At 30.8% G+C, this 22,559-nt stretch overlaps 2 protein-coding genes across 2 annotated transcripts; one reads left to right on the forward strand and one right to left on the reverse strand.

The window, feature by feature from the left end:
* Positions 1-4,659: 4,659 nt before the first annotated feature.
* On the forward strand, positions 4,660-9,151 carry LOC146951985 (serine carboxypeptidase 1-like). Its single transcript, XM_085757308.1, has 8 exons — positions 4,660-5,089; positions 6,888-6,995; positions 7,185-7,462; positions 7,732-7,977; positions 8,110-8,216; positions 8,315-8,401; positions 8,498-8,603; positions 8,787-9,151. The coding sequence occupies exons 1-8, from the start codon at positions 4,693-4,695 to the stop codon at positions 8,934-8,936; spliced, it is 1,479 nt and encodes a 492-aa protein (XP_085613434.1). The 5' UTR covers positions 4,660-4,692; the 3' UTR covers positions 8,937-9,151.
* Positions 9,152-9,426: 275 nt separating this feature from the next.
* LOC146951986 (polyadenylate-binding protein RBP47C-like) lies at positions 9,427-13,840 on the reverse strand. The gene is made up of 6 exons (XM_085757315.1): positions 13,316-13,840; positions 11,293-11,758; positions 10,446-10,501; positions 10,221-10,351; positions 10,025-10,121; positions 9,427-9,889 (listed from the first exon to the last, which is right to left on the reverse strand). The coding sequence occupies exons 1-6, from the start codon at positions 13,676-13,678 to the stop codon at positions 9,728-9,730; spliced, it is 1,275 nt and encodes a 424-aa protein (XP_085613441.1). The 5' UTR covers positions 13,679-13,840; the 3' UTR covers positions 9,427-9,727.
* Positions 13,841-22,559: the final 8,719 nt, after the last annotated feature.

Below are 22,559 nucleotides of genomic sequence, written 5' to 3' on the forward strand. Positions count from 1 at the left end.
TTTTAGATTTTACTTTGGTTCCTTGTGTTTTTGATTAATAGATCAATTGACTAAGTCACATCTCTTACTCATGTCTTTGCTTTTTTATCTTTTTCTTGTATTTGTTTAGTTATTTATATAGAGTAATATTTTCTGAATATAAAAAATTGTACAGAATAATTATGATATGTATTTATGCTTTTAAAAAAAGAATTGTCATATATATATATATATATATATATATATATATATATATATATATTAGGGAATGCTAAATAAAGTTGTGTGTTGTGTGTGTGTTCTTTCCTTAAAAAATATAGAGTAAATTACATTTCCCTTCCTTCAAAAATGCTTGAATTACCCTCCCCTCTTATGTTAAAATATACATTTTCCTCCTCTCTTATTCAAAACATATTAGAAATTTTTTCACTCCCCTCCCTTAAGAGAAGCTTGAATTACATTCCACTCCCCTCTTATGTTAAAATCTACATTTTACTCCCTCAATATATTTTTATTTATTTCTAATAATCTAATAAAAAAAAAGCTAACACACTTCGGAAAAAAAATAATATTGCGGCTCTATTTAAATATAATCAAAATTTGAATACATAATTTTTGCTATTTTTTATTCACAATTTCATTGACATGTAGTTTTAAACCCTATTATAAAATATGAAACATCCCAAAATAAAATTAAAATATGTGAAAAATTACTAAAGATAATAAAGCATGGTTATTTAAAAGTTAATTTTATACTCTAAATTATAAAATCAATAGCAAAATATTTAAATTTAATTATCATTTACATTTAAATTATAAAGAAATGAATTTATTTTTCTTAAATGGTGGTTCAAAATTAGTATATATCATAAAATCATTTATTTATGTTAAAATAGATTAAAGTGTAGTGCATATTTAATTATTAAGGGAGAGTGTTGTAATTCAAGCATCTTATAAGGGAGGGGAGTATAAATTTAACTTTTCAAGGGATGGTAGTGTATATTTTAACATAAGAGGGGAAAGGAGTGTAATTTAAGCATCTTTGAGGGGAGGGGAGGGTAATTAATTTACTCAAAAGTATATATAGTTATGTGTGTAGGAACGTACATGCGTTGCTTCTGCTACTCAAAATTTTTGGGTCCTTCTTTGATAGGCCTGTGACATTTACTAAATTTGCTTCTGCTACTTACGTAAGTTATCGTCTTCACATAAATTGTTGTTCAATTAGACAATTTACTAAACTTATTTATAAAAAGGGGGAAAAACGGGTCTGCAAGTTTGAATTGTTTGCACAATAAAAAGGTTGATTAAGATGTTTAGGGGTGATTTGGATTCTTTGAATCTCCTCTATCTTCTTTGTTGTCTTAATGCAAAATTCAATACCCACCTATGTTTTTTATAAACGATATTTTTTTTATTACGAGACCATGTTGTATCTATAGAATTGTTTATGTTAATTGTGCCTAGACGATGGCGGTATAAAGCAAATTCTCCAAATAAGAATCATAATCTAAAAATCATACTTAAAAACCCTAATTAATTAAGATGATTATACAAATTTCAATTTGTTCTTGTTTATGCTAAAGCAATGTCATCATTCTTATATCTTAATCTAGACATCATACACATATATCTAAAGTTGTTAGGCCTATGGTCTAAAAGTATTATAACGATTGGAACAAATAGAAATTAAATAAGACTCAAATCATAACTAAATAAAGAAATTGCATTAATTTGATCCGACAAATAAATAGATGTTCATATTAGAACCCTAATTATAGAGTGTTTAGTTACTTATGGTAACCGAAAACATAAACAAAGAAAAAATTACAAACATACTCCATAAAAAAAGCGAGGATGGAACGTTTCTTGCTGCTCCTTGATGCTTGCCTTCACCTGCACCACTAAGTTTCTGAATGAATAATTGAGTTTATGGACTTTTTCCATCGATCCAGCTTAAAAAAAAAAACAAAAAAAATACCAAGAAGAACCATGCACCGGAACGCATGCTGAAGCACATGGAGCAGCAATTATATGCCATCTAGAAGTGGCATGCTCTTGAGGTGTGAGGTGTGTCCTTGGGCGGATGGCCCAGCCAATTGTACATAAAATGTAATTTTTCTTCATTTAAGTGTTTTTCTTCCATTCTTTTGATCTTGGGACTTGGGAAATAATTTTCCCACATTGTATTGTCTTAAAAAAAAACCTTCTCAAGCTACATTGTTCTTTGTTCTCTTGCTTCCATAACTCCATGAGATGCCTCAATTTTTCCAATTGCATGATTTATCAATAAAAAGACTCAAAACAACTATCAAGTTGCCAATTTGGGAAAGAAATAGAATTACACTCAAATAAAAACAATACAAAATTCCCTTAAACTATGAGAAACTCCTCTAAAACATCTCTAAAATGAGTTCAAACACTAAATAAATGTGCAAAAACATGACTAAAATATCATCAATTATCCCGTCATCACTTCTCCCAAAACTTAACTTGTCACTTCTCCTCAAGTAACAAAATAGCAAGAAGTCATAATTTCCATAAATATTTAGATGACACGCCTTTCCGGAATGGGTGTTCATATAACCGTATGTTCTATTTCCAGCTTTTACTAACTTACCAACTTTCGCAAAAAAGCAAATTGTTGTTGTTGTGTCAACCAGTGAAGTTTAATACATCTCATCTTTCAATGCAGGATGCCAAGGCATATGGATGCAATTTATGTTGCTCGAAATGAAGACTGGTCATAATTGAACTTATGATAGACAACAAATCAACAATCAACGTTGTTAAAAATCTCATAGCTCATGGGAGAAGAAAACACATAGAAACCAAGTTTCACTTTCTTCGTGATCAATTAAACAAAGGCGAGATTACTCTTACATACCGCAAGACAGATGACCAAGCAACAAATGCACTCACCAAGCCATTGAAGATTTGAAAGTTGAAGGACATGAGGAAGATGTTTAATGTGTTTAACCTTCAATTAAGAGGGGGTGATAAAGTATAATTCAAGTTAGTAGGCTTAGAATGTTGTATAAGTGTTGAACTAGATGTAATTTAACTAGTTAGTTAGGTTAGTTAAGTTACTTGCAGTGCAAGTAACTAACTAACCAAGTTAACTAGGTTGCCTAGAGTGCAAGCAACTAACTAAGGTGGTTATGTTGTATTGGACCTATCTATTTCTCTATTTAAATTTAAACTTAGCTATATACTTCCATCTAAAAAAAACATATCAACTTTCGCAAAGTCACAACTATATATAGTCTACCCTTCGTTATAGAATTCACATGGTTTTTTTTTTCTAGGCTACCCTTCAAAAATTATGGGTAATCATCAAACAACAAATAAAAATAAGACACATAAACAAATTTACAAGTGGAGTAAAATTTAATTTGTGGGTACTACTTACAAATTTACTCATATAACTCATACTCTTGATTGATGAATAAATTATCCACAATTTCTCAAAGATAGCCCGGACCTCGATCATTCATATGATCACCTATAGATTGAGTTGCTTCACCTTAGACAAGGCAACAAAAGCCGCCCCCGCCTCGAATTTAACGGGGAAAAGCCGATTTAATCGGGTGCGGGTGCGGGCGTGGGGGAATTTGGATTTTTAGTACAGGGCCGGGGCCGGGGGATGCTTACACCCGCCCCGCACCCACCCCCGCCCCGCACCCGCTTTTTTAAATTTACTTCATTAAATTTTATAATCTTATTTTCATAAGGACCAACCTATTTTAATATATTAGTACTCTTAAGAAACATATTTATTATAACTATTTTCCTCTTTTGAAAAAAGTTTATTAGATATTTAATTATTAATATAATTATTATTTTTTGTTGCTATGGAAAAAAATGAAAAAATATGCAATTTTTAAATATTTTATAAAAAAAATAAATTTCGCGGGTGGGGTGGGAGCGGGGCCGGGAGACCCGTCCCCATTGGAGGCGGGGTTGGGTGTTCAAATTTTTACCCCCGATATGGTTTGGGAACGGGGGCGGATGCGGGTGCATGGAAGCGGGTACGGGGACGAGGATGCTTAAACCCACCCCCGATCCGCCCCGTTGCCATGTCTACTTCACCTCTTGATATATCTCTCTATTTATAGAATATAAAATGTGACATCTTCTAAGAATGGATAAATAACATTTAAATATTTCTCACATTTTCAACACCTTTGAAAATATTCCAACATTTACTATGCATTGGAATTTCACACTTCAATTATTTATTGAAAATTTGAATTGATTCTTTTTTTTGTTCAACAAATTTGAATTGTAATACTCAAACACACTATTAAGTTGTAACCAAAAAAAAAAAACACACTATTAAGTTCGACTATTCATGTCTAGATAAAATACAAGCCTAAATTATAGAGTAATGACTTTTCTTTTTTGTTTAAGCATTAATACTTTTTCACTACTACCTTTATTGTATAGGCTGCATAACAATTGACATCCTGTCTACATTCATAATTACATAAGAATACTTTTATGAACCTTTTCCTACTGTAGTACATGGATATAGCTTAACTATAATTAAATTAGTTATATATCCTAATTAGCAAAACGTATGAAATTATCTTTTCCAATTTAAATTTTAATTAAATGAGATATATATCCATCCATTAGTACTTTATAAATATAGCACAAAACATGAGAGGTTTTAATATAGGAAAGACACTCACTCACTACAACATAAAGATGAGTTCAATGTTGTCACAAAAAGTACTTTTGTGGTCATTGATTTTTTTAGTGTGCCACTTTGCAATCTCATGCAAAGCCAATCAACAAAGTGAATACCTCTACAAGTTTATTCAATCAAAGAGGTCTCAACAAAAGCCTTCATATGGAGAATCTTATTATTCAAATGATGTTGTTGATGAACATGTTTCAAAGGTACATGTTGTTGAACAACAATTAAGGTTGATGGAAGCTGATAAGGTGAAGGCTTTGCCTGGACAACCAAAAGGGGTGGATTTTGATCAATATGCTGGCTATGTAACTGTTGATTCAAAAGCAGGGAGAGAACTTTTCTACTACTTTGTGGAATCACCTCTAAATTCTTCCACAAAGCCTCTTATTCTATGGCTAAATGGAGGTAATTAATCAAATAAACAAATTTTACACGCAAAGGAGATATTCAAGACATTATTGAAGGGTAACTTTTTTTTTTTTTTTTATAGGAAATATTGAAGGGTAACTAACTATATATTGCATGTTATTATATTGCATGTTATTATGTGAAATACATATATCATGTTCATGTATGATCTAATTAAATAGAATTAAGATATTTTGTTATTTAAGCTACATTATAACACTTTCACGGTCGTATAGAAATAAAATGGTGTGTGTTAACTTTCTTTTGTAAGAAAAAAAAACTAGGGCATGCAATTAATATAGGACTAAAAAAATGTCACGATTATAAATTAATTATTTATTTAATCATGAGTTTTTTGTTACAAGTATTTAATTATGAGTTATTTAATTAATTATGAATATATATTTCATCTATCGTACTAAATATGTTTTTTTTTAAAGTGAACCATACTAAATTTATATTATGCACTTATTCACCCAAAAAAAAAATATTATGCACTTACTAAGTAATCAAACTTTTTTTTTTAATGATACAAAGTAACCAAACTTATTCCCATGAGTTTAGATCAACTGATGCAGACATTACATTATATATGCAGAAGTCGGGATTCCGAACTCCAAATTTTCCGTTTAAAGTAACCACACTTTGGCCTAAATAAAAAGTAACCATACTTTGGCCTAAATATGACAATATCCATTCATCTAAAAAGCCTCTTTGTATTCTGTCCATGGATATTCTTATGACCAAACAAGTACCCCACTCTATGTTCATGGTCAAACAAGTTATATTAGCAATGAGTTTTTTCTTCGAATTTCATACTCATAATCAATCAATTTTGATTGTAATAATCAATTGCTATATGATGATAAGATAATAATTTGATTCCCAATCAATCGCTGCACACCAACATTGGCAGCATACGTTAGTGGAATTCCAACACGAAAGCCAAGCCATGAGTCATGTCTCCTATCCTACCAAAATTGATAATAATTCTTGAGCTTACTAGTAGAAATTATAGTATTTGGTAACTCCATCTATATATATGGAAGACTCTTATTGGTGTTTTTGGCTCAATTACATTTACTCTTCAAGCAACAATAGAAATTTAGAAACAAGAATCTATCATATTTGACTAGCTTTGTGCTAACCAGGGACCCACAATGATTGAATACAAATACTCAACATTCCTTTCGTAGTTGTGACTTGTATAAGTCCAAAAGAGATAGGGCCCACAAATAAACAATGATGCTTAAAAAGCTTTTGTTAATTATTGAAAAATATTGGCAAGCTTATGTCAAACGTGTACAACCTATCTTTTGCATAAATCATTAATTTCATTTTCAATTATCCTTTCCTTTAATAATATTAATATTGCCAATATTTTATATGAAAAGGAATATAATTAATATTAAAACAATATAGGAAAATAAATCAGAAGATTAGACTCAATAACTCTACTCTCATATGATGAGTGGTTAGATTCTTTGATATCTTTTTCCTTTCAACTTGTTAAATCTTAGCATGTTCATTCTCACCTTCAAAACTCCTCAACTTCCTTCACTATCTAATTTTTCTTTTTGGCAACATAATCTTGAATTTATATATAGTGCCTATTGTTGCAAATTGAAAAAAATAATTGGACCATAGTTTGCCCTTAGGGGATAATTGGATTATTTGTTGAATTTGGTTGCATTTAGTTTGAGAAGGTTAATGAGAATGATTGCTACAATAATTTTAGCAAGCTTATTACAAACAACTAACTCAAAGGAAGGTTGCTAAAATTGCTGATATACAGGACCTGGATGCTCTTCATTTGGATATGGAGCCATGCAAGAATTAGGACCTTTTAGAGTCAACAGTGATGGAACCACACTTTCCCTTAATAAAGATGCATGGAACAAAGGTATGTATCCATAACTAGCATAAGAATTTATGGAAATGCCATGTCACATGCATCAATAAATTAGGGTTAATTATGTTTTAGTCATTGTAATTATTGCAAAACATGATTTTAGACCATAAAAAAATTGATACATGTTTGCATAATTATAATGATTCAAAATTGATGATGTGTTATTTCTATAATTGGCAGTGGCAAATGTTATCTTCCTAGAATCTCCAGCAGGAGTTGGGTTTTCTTATTCAAAAAATTCTTTAAATTACTCTATCATTGGTGACAATAGCACAGCCAGAGATTCTTACACTTTTCTTCTAAACTGGCTTGAGAGATTTCCACAGTATAAGACTCGAGATTTCTTCATAGCTGGTGAAAGTTATGGTGGTCATTATGTTCCTCAGCTAGCTCATCTTATTCTATCAAATAATAAGAAAAGGAAAAATCACAATGTGATCAATTTGAGAGGGATCGCGGTAAGAATCTTTAGTGTTCCATATAAATTCAATTTGTTACATTTACATTATGTTAGGAATAGGTAACATGCCGTGAGTGTGAAGTTGCTAGTTGTAATTTTTGGTTGGACGTGACTTGCTACCCCGTTGAAATCGATATTTGCAAACACGATTCAGTGCAAACTTAATTTTACGTAATAACTTTACGTAAATCACATATCACATTTATTCATCGAAATACACATTGAAATTTGCTTTGTTATGTCCTCAAGTATTTATTCCTGGTGTAGGTTGGGAACGGTTGGATAGATGACAATTTGTGTACAAAGGGAATGTATGATTATTTCTGGATGGCTGGTCTAAACTCTGATGAAACACATGAAGGAATTGATAAACTTTGTGATTTTGGGAACTTCAACTATACAAATGAATGCAATTTATATCAAAGTAGAGCAAATGATGAGTTAGGAAATATTGACATTTACAACATATATGCCCCACTTTGTAATTCATCTGCAACAAAAACTAGTTATTCTGTAAGTTGCATACGTTGCTATTTTGCATTTATTTATGTTATATGAATATGAACGAGATGGAAACTACATAAAGTTCACAGAAATAAGAAATTAATTACAAAATGCTTCTTAAATGAAATATCAACATTGCAGGGTAGTGATTTTGACCCTTGTTCTGAAGATTATACTACTGCTTATTTAAATCTACCTAAAGTTCAAGAGGCTCTTCATGTTAAACCCACAAAATGGTCTCCTTGCAGGTACACTATACTAATTATGTTTTCTTTTCCTACAATTTCAAAATCCATTTGTAGATGTTGCACTATTTCCTGAATCAATGTCTAATGCTTTTTTTCAGTGATCTGAGTTGGACAGATAGTCCAGCAAGTATTCTGCCAACTATAAATGGATTAATATCAAGTGGTATAAGCATATGGATATACAGGTATGATAAACTTTATAAATTGATCTGACACATCAATGACATTATCAATGCTTTATGTCTAACATCACTTTGTTTTGTTATCTAATAACAATGCAGTGGAGATATAGATGGACGTGTTCCCATTACCTCAACAAAGTATTCAATAAATTCCTTAAAACTACCTGTACATACAGCATGGCGTCCATGGTACACCGGAAAAGAGGTAAACGACTATTACTATGTGAATGTTTGGTATCACTATGAATTTGTAAGAATCACTTACTATGATTCTAACATCCACCGCGATATTAAACATACACTATTACTATTATAGTATAAAGATAGATACTCGGAACTTTAAAGCTGCCGCGTATAGATAATCTTACTACATACAATTAATATGCAGGTTGGAGGATATGTGATTGGTTACAAAGGGCTCGCACTTGTCACTGTAAGAGGAGCTGGGCACATGGTTCCAAGTTACCAACCACACCGAGCACTAGCCTTGATCTCATCTTTCCTTCTTGGACAACTTCCTCCTGAATTAAACTCCTAAGTCTATTCCTTGTATATGTAAAATCTATGTAAAAATTTGATATGAGTTTCATACAATAATTCATTCATGAAAAAAAGTGTGCTCAATTTATACCTTTTAGGACAGGGATAAGGTGTAGTTTAAAACACAAATCACTGAAGAGATAGAAAAAATGTGTGCTCCATTACAGAACAAGAAACTATTATAAGGGATTCAGAATGCTCTCATCAAAAGAAGTCAAGGAAAATAACAAAGAACTCACCAAAATGAATGAGATCTCAATGAATAGGATGAACATGAACTTTAATTCTATATTTGCTTAATAGCATAAGCACACATTTTGTGGCGTGCTTTTTCTGGCCGACTGGGCGGCCATAAATGTTTGTGACCGGAAAATATGTGGGGGATTTTTTCCCTCACAAGTCCACCACAAATTATAGTTATGTGCCCGCTTTGCATTGTTTGGGATGCTTTTGGCCCCCCACAAAATGCTGTTATTCCGATAAAAGTATTCAAGCAAGCACACCCATTGTGATTCTTTCGATAATTATTCCGATAATGAAGTTCCGAATCCTCAATAATCATTACTCCTACATGTCTCTTTTTGGTAGAATTACTCCTACAAGTCTAAAATAACGATTAATTGAATCCCTATAGTTCTACCTCATGTTATCAAAATTCAACTCCACTCCACAATTAGGAGGGATTCTTAAGAACTCAACACATAAAACAAGTTACATATGAATAGATAACTTTCTCATCTAAGAGTTGTTGTAACTTGTTCTGAGTGCTACTCCTGCAATGCCCTTCAATCAGCTTACTTGTTGTGAGTGGCCTCCATAAATAGGGTAACCGCCATAAGCTAGAGGATACATACTTGGGTCATGATGAGGAGAAGGCATTGCATATCCATATCCATCATAAATAGGGGATGGAAAATATGGACCGGCCCAGCTTCCAACATCGAGCCTAAACTGTTATCATTATTAAGATAAAATCAGCACAAATTCAATTTCATGACAGGACAAAGTGCAAACAATTTGGTACTCTAGGACTTCAAAAAAAATTATGAGGAGATGATATGAAAAATAGAGAGAAAGAGAGATTGCCTGTTTATATGCTGGATTGCGGCCCCAAGAGAGACGAACAGTTTGCTTACCAATCATTGTCCCGTTTAGCTTCTGCAAAGCCTCTTCAGCATTATTTCTGAAAAGGTTGCTCAAATGTCATCGTGGTGGTGATTGCATTAAAGAAGAGATTAAAAAGCATATCAATGAAAGATTTGAGACAGTCGAGAACTTGTACCTGTTTGCAAATTGGACAAAACCACAGCCCTTACCAACAGGTATCTTAACAGAGGCTATCTCACCATACTGAGAGAATGTCTGCTTAAGATCTTCATCTGTAACATTAGAGTCGAGTCCTCCAACAAATATCTATAATGAATCATTGATTAGCTATTTAAAATTGGTAACAAATGATAAGTTTCTAAAATGCAAAACTTAATAATATAAGAACGAAAAAGCTCACTGTTGTGTTTGTAGAATCTGCTTCAGATTGGCTGGATGTGCCATTTGACTGACCTCCTAAATAAGGAAACAGACAAAAAAAATATATTCATGTATATTATATGATTCATAATCAGATTCAATTCACAATTCCAGAAATAGACTTTCCGATTCGCAATTTGAATCTGAATTCTATAACTTTGGACAAAATCAAAATACAGATGGAACAAATGCTTCAAAATCTTTTAGTAGCATGCAATAAAAAAAAAAAAAAACTGAGACATGTTTTGTCAAAGACAAATTGAAGGGATCTAAATGCAAGGCACGTTGGGAAATAAACAATAAAATGAATCCAAGAATTTTCATGAGGTAACTATTTGCCTAATCTGGATCGAAAAGCATCATGCCAGACGCTAATGGAACAAATTGACATTTGAGCATTCATTACATAATCAGAAGAAATAATAAACTAGATTGTTTTTCAACTATCTTCACTCCTATTTAGTGAAACTAGCAGACAGATTCAATTTCATTTGCATTCAGTAAATGATATATCAATTTTTTTTCTATGAAAAAGACGTGATAATTGTCATTTTAAAAAATCTATTCATTTAGAAAGACATAAGAATATCATTCAGGAATGAAATCCAAATCTAAACAGAAGACTATAGTTACTGCTTATACAAATAAGTAATGTAGTTCAGATCATAGTTCTTCTGTAACAACCTGCAGCAGAACAAATCAATATGAGGTAATATAGATGGCTAGAAGCATCTTTGGACGGAATGTTCAAGGCACTATTTTTTTCCTTTCCCAAATGAAAGAATAAAATTTCATTTAACAAAAGCAAATAATGTGATTTGGCATACCTTGTTGATGGCCAGATGATTTCCTTGGAGTTGCAGCACCAATACGCATGGGCCTGCTAGAACAGTAAACACCGTTCATTTGAGTCATAGCCTGAGATCTCTCGCTTTCATCTCCGAACCTGACGAATCCATAGCCCTTTGAACGGCCAGTATTGGCATCATAAACAACTTTTGCAGCTTTAACAGAAGGATATGAACTAGAAAAAGTTTCATGCAACACACTATCTGTAACATCAGCAGCTAAATCTCCTACAAAAATAGACAGATCAGTGACATTATCCGATCCCTTGTCTCCTGTGCTAAATGTTGCCCAGTTCAAACGGAAAGCTTGATCAGCATTTGGCATCAAAATTCCAGCATAATTCTGTAAAACTTTCTCAGCTGTGGCATGTGAAAAGAACTCCACAAATCCATAACCCTCTGAAATACCGCTGTGCTTATTGCGAATAACCTTGACGGAGGTAATCTGCAAAAATAAAAAATGAGTGACAGTCAAAACCTTAATAGGATTCTATATCAAAAACAATATGTGAAGCACCAGCAACATCTTCTGTCATAACTCACAACAAATTAAGTTATCAAAATACAAGTTTATTTTCGTCAAATTAGAATAGAAGAGAAGCAGAACTACTCTGAAACAATCGGATATCTTTAAAGAGTTCAGAAATGAACATACAACCACATAATTCCCAAAGTTCCCATCAATTTTCGTTTAACATACATCAAATGGTACCATTTTGCCACCATCATTAGGCCACATGTCAATACATAAAAGTTGGATAATAAAACCAAAGAAGTAAAATATAGACTTCTAGTAGGCTTTGATATTCTTCTATTGCCACCTTCATTTATCACAAACTCAAGATAGAGTAGAACATAGCTGAGTGTAGCATACTTCATTGAAGTATAACATTTTATTCCAGGCTATAACATTAAAGAAACACAAAACACATTCATTTTGGCTTGAAAAGTTCCAAGTATTTTCAACTTCATTTATCACAATTTAATGCATGTTTGGAAATATGTTGGAAAGAGAGTGCCTCTGATTTGATGTGTCTCTCCAATAGATTTCCAAGCACAAAATTAGTAGCATAGGTTAAATGTGTCATGCACATTCACTTTCCATTCTTCAATTCACAAAGATTTATGAATTTATTTTCAACTTCAAATGTGGTCCTTCCAAATTTCATTCTAAGGAAGGAAATTTTTTCAAATACATGTCGAGAATACTAGCTAGGTTGAGTGTACTAGCTAGGAAAATCTATTTTCACATAAAATACTATGTATAATGAATATAATTTACATCAAATCTCAAAATTTGAGTTATATAATTTTTCAATCTATAAGGTCATCAAGGTTTTAAATTGCAATCACAATTTATATTAATTCTCAAAATTTGAGATATGTATAAATTTTCAACCAATAAAGAACCACCATGGTTTTAAATCACAATTGCAGTTACCATGTGCATCAATATCAAAACATTTGACGTTATAAAACCACATTTATTATTGCAAACCATTTTCCAAACCCTTTTGTCCACACTTCACAAGCATAAAAACTAAGATAAATCACTTACAAAAACAAAATTATAAATTTTAGGATTAAATAAGTTTTCAATGCTTATAAATATTTCAAATTATGTTTTTAGTCTCTATACTCACTTTTCCAGTCCATTTTAGTCTCTTTAAGGAACTAAAAACATGTACTTCTGTATTTTGTTCAGGAATTGAAAAGTGGGTGCCACAAAATATTTTCGGGACTAAAACCATATTTAACCTATAAATTTCCAATGACAAATTTTTAACAATACTAGCTTTTTAGCATAAGTTTTTAAATCTCAATTTTTAAAAAACTCTTATTCAGCTTTTTCATAAACACAAATTTATAATAATTTATCTTAAACAAACATAAATCTAGAACATAACAAATTCAAGCATGCAAACAATTAACATACAATGTAACACATAAACACAAACATGTTTCAAAAAACAATAACCAAACATGTTTGGAAAAAAACAACCTCTCCAGTAGAAGCAAAACAGCGATGAAGATAACTCTCATCCATCCAGCTATGCAAATCACCAATCCACAAAGTCTTATTCTCTCCATTGGATCCATGCTGATTCTGATGATTCTGATGCTGATGTGGCGGCACGTGCAACGGTTGTTGAAACTGATGGTGATGGTGGTGATAAGGAACATATGGCGGCGGCGCGTAATGTTGAGGTGGCATCATGTGATGTGGCATTACCATCGCCGCTGTTGGATACTGCATCGGAATCCACTGTTGTGGTACCGCCACCGGTGCCGGTGGTTGTTGTCGTTGTTGCTTGTTCGTCGTCTCGGACGGCGTTGATGAATCTGAACCGTTGGTTTGTTGCATCTTAATTAATCAACGGTTGATTATTTGTTATTACACTCTCTCTAACTTAATGAATGAAAACAGTTATGGTAAATGAGAGAAGAGAGAGAGAGAGAGAACGGTAGAGAGAGAAAGAGTGAATCTGGAAAATGAGAGAGAGAGAGAGAGAGAATAGGGCGCGGCAAGGAGGGTATAAGAGAAGAGAGGATGAAGAAGATTTCATGGGTAAACGCGGTTGATGTGATGGCCGTTAGATTAAATGATATAAGTTTGATATTGACCGTTGGATTAAATGATAACAGGGATATGCATTGTACGACAGTGTGTGTAAGTGTAAGTGTTTGTGTCTCAGTTTCAGTACCTGTTGGATCCGCCGCCAGAACCCTTCTTCAGTAAAGTTTACCCTTGCTAGCTATCCCTAGGGATTATTCACTCTTTTTCTTTTTTTCCTTTTTAAGAAAAAATAAATAACATACTATGTTTAATCATTTTTTCTTAGTATTTGTATGCCATAAAATATATACTTTTTTGACAAAAAAAAAATTTTGAAGGGGCTTTTTTGACAAAAAATGTATTGTTGACAAAGGAATATATAATGATGAAAAAACAATAAAAATGTGTAATCATATCAGCACTAATGCATCATATTTTATCGTAACTCTGTAGTTAAACATGTTTTGACGAAGATAATATTAAGATGGATGACATCCTCAATAGTTCTTGTATTCCATTTCACCCACGCTTTTTCTAACAAAAAAGCAGAGAAAGAAACATGATAAAATATTAGTAATATATCACATTTAAGTAAGTATGTCACAGTGTTTGTTGACAAAGCTAGTCACAAGTTATAACTTATCACAAGTATATTTTTTGAGAGGCAAAAATTGAATTAAATTAAATAAAATAATCAAGGGTTAAATATGTTTTTGGTCCCTATAAATATGTTAACTTTTCGTTTTAGTCCCTCTAAAATTTTCCTTCAACTTTTGGTCCCTATAAAATTTTCAATCACTACTTTTGGTCCCTATTTTCAACTTAATTTATGTATTTTTTTTAATGAAATTGTGCAGCAATGTGTAAAATATTCTAAAATAATTTCCTGAAAAAAATTAGAATTTTTTAACAAAACAAAAATTAAATATGAATTTTTAACCGTAAAAAATATAAAAATTCATATTAAATTCATGTTTTGTTAAAAAATTCTAAATTTTTTTGGGAGTGATTCTTATAATATTTTGAAGTTTTTTAGAAAATTTTATTAAAAAATATGAATTCTACATATGAGTTTACTTTAAAAGAGGGACCAAGAGTGAAGATTGAAAATTTTATAGGGACTAAAAGTTGAAGGAAAATTTTAGAGGGACTAAAATGAAAAGTTGACATATTTATAGGGACCAAAAACATATTTAACCCAACAATCAAACCATAAAAAGTGTTAAGAATGAAAAGATATAAAAGTCAAGAATAAAATACGCCAAAACATAATGGTGTTATCAAAAGTATCCATATATAAGGTACCGTTTGGCCAGACTTTTTTTCGGTCTAAAAGCTACTTTAAAACAAAGTTAAAATAAAGCTCTTTAAGGAAGAAGCTAAAGCTGTTTAGTTTCTTTATTGTTTTTTAGTTTTAAATTTATTTTTAAGTTAAAAGTTGTTTGGCAAAATATTGTACAAAACTTTGAATTTATTAATTTTTTGGTGGTGTCCGGGGTTCGAACCCCGGACCTTGCATATATTTATGCGTTATCTTTATAAACTGAGATAAGCTCACAAGGGCAAAACATTGAATTTATTATGAATTGTGGAGCTGAAGAATATATCTATAATATGTATATGCGTGTGTATATATAATGAGAATAGTTGGTTTTTTCTTTTCCAAATATACTCTATAATAAATTTTGTTATAACAAAATTTGTTATAAGAATACCATATTTTTAGTGTCAGTCAAAAAGATAAGAATTTATATTATATAATATTATATTTGTTACATTGCTGGTGTCATTGAAAAAGATATGTTTAGTTTTTTAATAAGAAAAAGATATGCATAGTGTTTTTTTTTTTTTGAGAGAAGATATGCATGGTTTGTTACAATACAAATGTGTAAAATATATATAAGTATAATTTTTTTTAGGCAACTACGCTTGTACTTTTAATTAAAATCAAAATTTTATAAAAATAATTATACGCATTAAGCAACACTAAAAAAAATTATATGCATTAGCATAACAAAAAAAACAAACAGACAGACATAAATGGACCGGATCAAAAAAATTAAATAAAATAAAATTGAAGAAAAAAGCATATTGAAAAAATAAAAGAAAAGGTTGTCAGCGTGAGTTGAAGAGAGGTGCTTGTGAAATAAATTGTCGAGAAGTAGTTTTTTTAAGTAGCATTCAACAACTTTTGGTCAAAAGCTCATTCCATTCAATTTTATGCATTCTAAAAAAAGTACTTTTTTTAGAAGGTGCTTTATTGATATTGTGTTTGGCCTAGCTTCTCCTTAAATATGTAGAGAAACTGAAAAAAAGTCGGGCCAAACAGTACCTAAGAAGAGTTACTCAACAAACTTATAAATTGAGTTACTCAACTAACTCTTTCTCCCAAACGAACAAACCTCGTAGTCAGCCCTTTCCTCCAAACCACTCAAAATCACCACATTATTCACTGAAACATTATTATCAACTTAAAGATTAAATGATCTACTAATTAAAATGATCATTTAGCACCACCTCACCCAACCAATGCTCGAAACAAAGTGTTGCAACCATTCTATGTTTTCTTCAACATATTCTCACTAAAACATCTCCCTCGACAATCTTCAACACCCCTCGTAATACTACAAATATCACCACCATAATGAGTCTCTACTTCCTTCCTTGTTAACCAACCCATTTGAAAGCTCATATTTCTTAACCAAAACTTTATGCCGAATACCTTCATTTTCTCTCCTTAATCTCAAACACCACTTTCTTAATAGATCTAAATATAAAAGCTACTCTAACCGAAACATGCCTTTTTATTTTGGTAAACACACTTGTCCCAGTGAATCAAATGAATTTTAAGACCCTCCTCACTCTCATCCCATAAATAAATAAAAGACTCAATTTTCAAAATAGTACATGAAAGAGCTTTGAAAAAGGAGAGGAAGTACACCATCAATGAAGTTGAGACGGATCACAAGAGAATAAGTCGACCTCTTATAGATAAATTACGACACTTCCAAGAAGAAAATTTGTCTTTTATACGATCAACCACATGTTTCCAAAACGATAACTTACAAGGATTATTAGTTTATCACCAATTGACAGCTCCAAATATTTCAAATGAGTCGTACTCACCTTGCAATTCAATGTTAAGGTAACCTCATTCAACCAAGAGGTTTCAATGTTTATTACTAACTAGTAAATTTTACGACAGTTCACCGTCAAAATATCATATGCAACTTTTTTTACTAATGATCAAAGTATCATCATAAATTAAAGATGAGTAACTTTAAACGCATCATTATCACCCACATGAAAACACATAATTTTTCCAATCTTATAGACTCAGAAAATAATGAGTTACCTTCTGCTGCAAAAAACAAAAAGGATGACAAAGGATCCCAATACCTTAACCTGCGACGCATAATAAATTTAAATAATTTTATTTAAAATTTTAATGTTCATTGTCAAAACAAATAGCTATTTTTTTAAAAAAAATTATTGACTCAAATTTTATAACTTATAATATTTTTATAGAACAAAAATTAAAAATAAGATTTATATAAGAAATATATCAAATGTATAAACCATGTAAAATGAGAATATATACTAATTTATAAATAATATATTATATACTTTATATTTTATAAATACTAATTTTATATTAATAAGATTGTATATACTAATTCTCTAAAAAAAAGATTTATATACTAATTTTATGTTTATTTTATTATAATATCTATTATGAATATATTTATTAACGTCTTTATATACTATATTTCAAATAATATATTAATATTTGTCAAAAATAATAATATATTATTAACACTTTTATTTTGGTCGCCTAAAAAAACGCTTATATTTTGGATTTGGGCTTTTAGATTGGGCCAAAGTCCAATACCTCATTCATAAGACTATATAAGCATCACCTTGTAACTTATAAGGATCCTTCTATAACCCTAAATCATAACTCAAGCCGCCGTCACCATCAACCTCAATTCACCCTCAAATTACCACCTTGAATTCAGGCCAAAAACCTCCATTCATAATATTTTTCTTCCATCAATCTAACTTTAGTGTAAGATCTCTCATATTTATGAGTAATTTTCAGAACATTGTCCACCATCAGCCACCACCTCCATCTCAGATTACCAGATCAGATCCAAACCAGAAAGATCCTTTAATGGTGAATTTCGTCCAAGAATCCACCATAAGTGTGAGATCTCACGTCTTCATTAGTTATGTTCAAAACATTGCCCACCATCAACAGTCACCTCCGTCTCAGATTACCACCTTAGATTCAGACTGAATATCTCTATTCACAAAGCATTCCTTCCATTGATCCTCCATCATTGTAAGATCTTTCATATTCATGAGTTATGTTCAAAACAATTTTATATGCTAATTTAATTTTTTTTATTTTATTATAATATATTTTATAACTGTATATACTAATGTCTCATCAAGAGCTTTGTTCAGAACATTGTCCGCCATCGACTATCTCCATTCACATAGCTTTACTTCCATCGATCCACAATCGCTGTAAGACCTTTTATATTCATGAGTTATGTTTAGAACAATTTTATATACTAATTTCATTTTCATATTATCATAATATCTTTTATAATTATATTTATTAATGCCTTCACGCACACACATGTTATTTTATTAAAAGCACAATTAAAAGATATAAAGAATTAAATTAGTTCTTTTGAAATAATATATACACATAATTTGGTTAGTTATGTCTTATTATTGAGATATTCACAATATATATTTATGTTTTAATTTTTTTCTTATGATTTAAATTTATATTACATCATAAAATGAATTATTTTGTATTTTTACAAAATGGTATTATAATTGTATATATTGTTTAGAAAATAAAACATAGCAATAAGCTATCAATTTAGAAGAAACTTTAAATCATAATAAAAGTTATAATTTCAATACTTTATATATTTTTAATAATATATTTTTAATAATATATTAATTAATAATTGATAAAACAAAATCAATATAATACTACTTATAAAAATTATATATTTTTTTAATAAATCTAAGAGGTGCAGAGGAACATACATATTAATTTTAGGAAAACAATATTACAATGAAATCACTTCCATATAAAATTTCAATAATATGTTAATTTAATTTTAGGAAAACAATATTACATTGAAATAATTCCATATAAAATTTCAGTAATACGTTAATTTAGAAGAAACAACAATATCTATTAAAAGTTATGTTTGTAATATTCTATAGATATTTTATAAATATATTACCGAATTTCCAAAAAAAATAAATATATTGATATGATTCCATTTAATATTTTAGCATAATAATGTCCTTTGTTGATCACATTTATTACTCCTTATGTCCTACAATATAAGTTATTTTAGAAAAAATAATTGTCCTATTTTATATTAAATTTATAATGTCCATGAAGTATTAAGTCTATTTTTTTCTATTATGCTCATAACTACTCATTACCTTATGTAATTCAATCTCTTAAAATATACCTTTCCCATAATTCTAGACTCTAGCAAAATTCACATATTTGTCCACCTTGTATCGTTGTTCCTTTCATATCAAGTTAAATCAATCCATGAAATTTAAAATTCATATAAAATTGATGACCTAGCAATATATATATTTCCTTCCCTTGTGTTTTGCCAGTTTCTACGCCCCTTTGCAATACCCCAAACCTTTTCTCACCCTCCACCTCTTCCTCCATGAGCCTACGCCTCATAACGATGATACTTTATTCGCGGGCTTGACAAAAAATTTCCTTTTGCTCAACAAAGTTCTCCATTTTCTTGTCTTGGAGTTCAACAAATTTAAGATCTTCGTCCACCTTGAGTCGTCGTTCCTGTTCAGTTAAAGGATTGATACTTGACTTCTTAGCCTTCTCACGATCCTCCTGTTGCATCCTCACAAAATCTTCTTCATTTCCATTGCTTAAATCTTAATGATTTTGATTTAGTCTATAAAGAATTTTTCTTCTATATACATCTCTTCTTTAATCGATTCATGTTGCATTTTAGTTCCCTTCCATACAATAAGACTTTCTTCCATGGTCTTTCTTAGCTTCTCGTTCACTATACCAAATGATTCTCATAGTGATTTTGCATTTTTTTTCATTTGACAACCTTGTTCTACAAATAAATAAGGTTCTGGTTGTCCTAACTAATTTGACAAGTTTTGTTTACAACCATCTCTTGTTATGATTTATTTCATATCTGAGTCTATAGCATGGAAATATTATATTGGAAATACCTAAGATCTATACTCAAATATGATATGAAGTCATACGAAGATATGGATGTATACCAGATTGTTCATATTAGTCAGGTCAACCAGAAAAATAACAATTTTAAGAACAAGGTTTTGAAAGAAATTGTTTTTATGCAAAAGCTTTTGAAGAATCATTTAGCATAGTGAGTGGGAAGTTGAGAAAGACAATGGAGGAAATCTTATTGTATGGAGGAGAAATAAAATGTAACATGAAGAGATCAAAGAAGAAATTTATACGCAAGATTTATTCTTTAAAGACCATATTAAAAACATTAATTCATGATTCAAGGAATGCAAAAAAAAATTTGATACGATGCAACAAGAGGAACATGAGAAGGTTAGGAAAGTCAAGTATCAATCTTTTAAATATAAAGGAACAATGAATCAAGGTGGACGAATATTTGAAATTTGTTGAAATCCAAGACAGGAAAAGGGATAGCTTTGTGGGCAAAACGAGAAACTTTGACAAGCCTATAAAGAGAGCAGCATCGTTATGAGGAGGAGACACGGGTTTTAAGAGTTGGAGATTGAGAAAAGTTTTATAAGGAGATAACAAGACTCATGAAATCAATGGTTACCATCTAAGAAATAGATTTTGTCCAATGGCACATCCGTGGGGGTATTGTAAAGGGGCACAAAAACAAGAAAAAAATACAAGGTAAGGAAATGTAGATAAACAAAATAAATATTTTTAGGACATCAATTTTATATGAATTTGGAATTCGATATGTTTGTTTAAATTGAAGAAGTGCTTGTAGACACTCGACATGCCTAGGAGTAGAAAAATAATCAAAAATTAAAACGACTTTGCATATAGTATTAGAAATTTTCATCTATAAGTTTAGATAATAATTTTTCATTTATGTTAAATATTCTATCTGCTTATAATCTGTTTTTAGTCTATAATTGAAGTAATTGTAAAATTCATATAAAATTGATCTATAAGTTTAGGTAGATTAATTTGCTAGGCATGTCGAGTATCCACGGGAACTTCTTCAAGTTAAACCAATCCATAGAATTTAAAATTCATATAAAATTGATGTCCTAGCAATATATATATATATATATATATATATATATATATATATATATATAGTCAGGATCCGTTGACACCAGGTGTCAACGGATTCGTTGACACCAAATCCCAATCGTTCATTTAAATTGATCCAAAGGTTCACATTTATTCACTTACAAATCTCACATGATCTCTCATTCCTTGATTGTACAGAACTAATTCTCTCTAATATCTTTTATTGCTGCAAAATCGGTGGCCATATCCTTCATCATCTTTCGGCCTAAGGCTTTGATGAGTATTTCCTCAAGCTTTCACCGTTGTCCCACCCTCTTCGAATGTAGCTTAATAATGGTGTGATGGTATTACTTGTCTCCAATTCTGGACTCGTAATCCTATCAACAAGGTTTCCCTCCCAACAAAACATGCAATCAACAAGAAGATCATGTACCTATATTTATTTGTATGCTTCGCCTTGATTCCTTTCCGTGATCATCCCAAATTTCCATCACCAATAACAAAAATTAACTTAATTAATTCATTCATCAAATACTAGAATCGCGTGCCAATAATAATGACATATCATAATTTTCCTTGATACATTGATAAACTAGTTTTTTCTACTGCACTACACAATCAATGTAAAAGAATATGAATTGTGATTGAAGAAGTGATCATCATAGGAGAAAGATGAGGAATGATACGACACTGATTTTCGACAATAAAAGATTAGAGAGAATTAGTCCTGTACAATCAAGGAATGAGAGATCATGTGAGGTTTGTAAGTGAATAAATGTGAACCTTTAGATCAATTTAAATGAACGATTGGGATTTGGTGTCAACGAATCCGTTGACACCTGGTGTCAACAGATCCTGACTCATATATATATATATATATATATATATATATATATATATATATATATATATATATTTCCTTCCCTTGTGTTTTTCCAGTTTTTATGCCCCTTTGCAATACCCAAATGTAAATGCAATTGGACTATATATCTTGCGTAGATGGAAATTACTTTTTCATGAATCTTTTAAGCTTCACATCTAACCTTTTCTCACCCTCCACCTCTTCCTCCATGAGCCTACGCCTCATAACGATGATACTCTATTCGCGGGCTTGACAAAAAAATTTCTTTTGCTCAACAAAGTTCTCCATTTTCTTGTCTTGGAGTTCAACAAATTTAAGATCTTCGTCCACCTTGAGTCGTCGTTCCTGTTCAGTTAAAGGATTGATACTTGACTTCTTAGCCTTCTCACGTTCCTCCTGTTGCATCCTTACAAAACCTTCTTCATTTCCATTCCTTAAATCTTAATGATTTTAATTTAGTCCATTAAGAATTTTTCTTCTATATACATCTCTTCTTTAATCGATTCATG

The sequence above is a fragment of the Medicago sativa genome, chromosome 1 (assembly GCF_051527215.1).
Source record: "Medicago sativa cultivar Bolivia chromosome 1, Bolivia_mono, whole genome shotgun sequence".
NCBI lineage: Eukaryota > Viridiplantae > Streptophyta > Magnoliopsida > Fabales > Fabaceae > Medicago > Medicago sativa.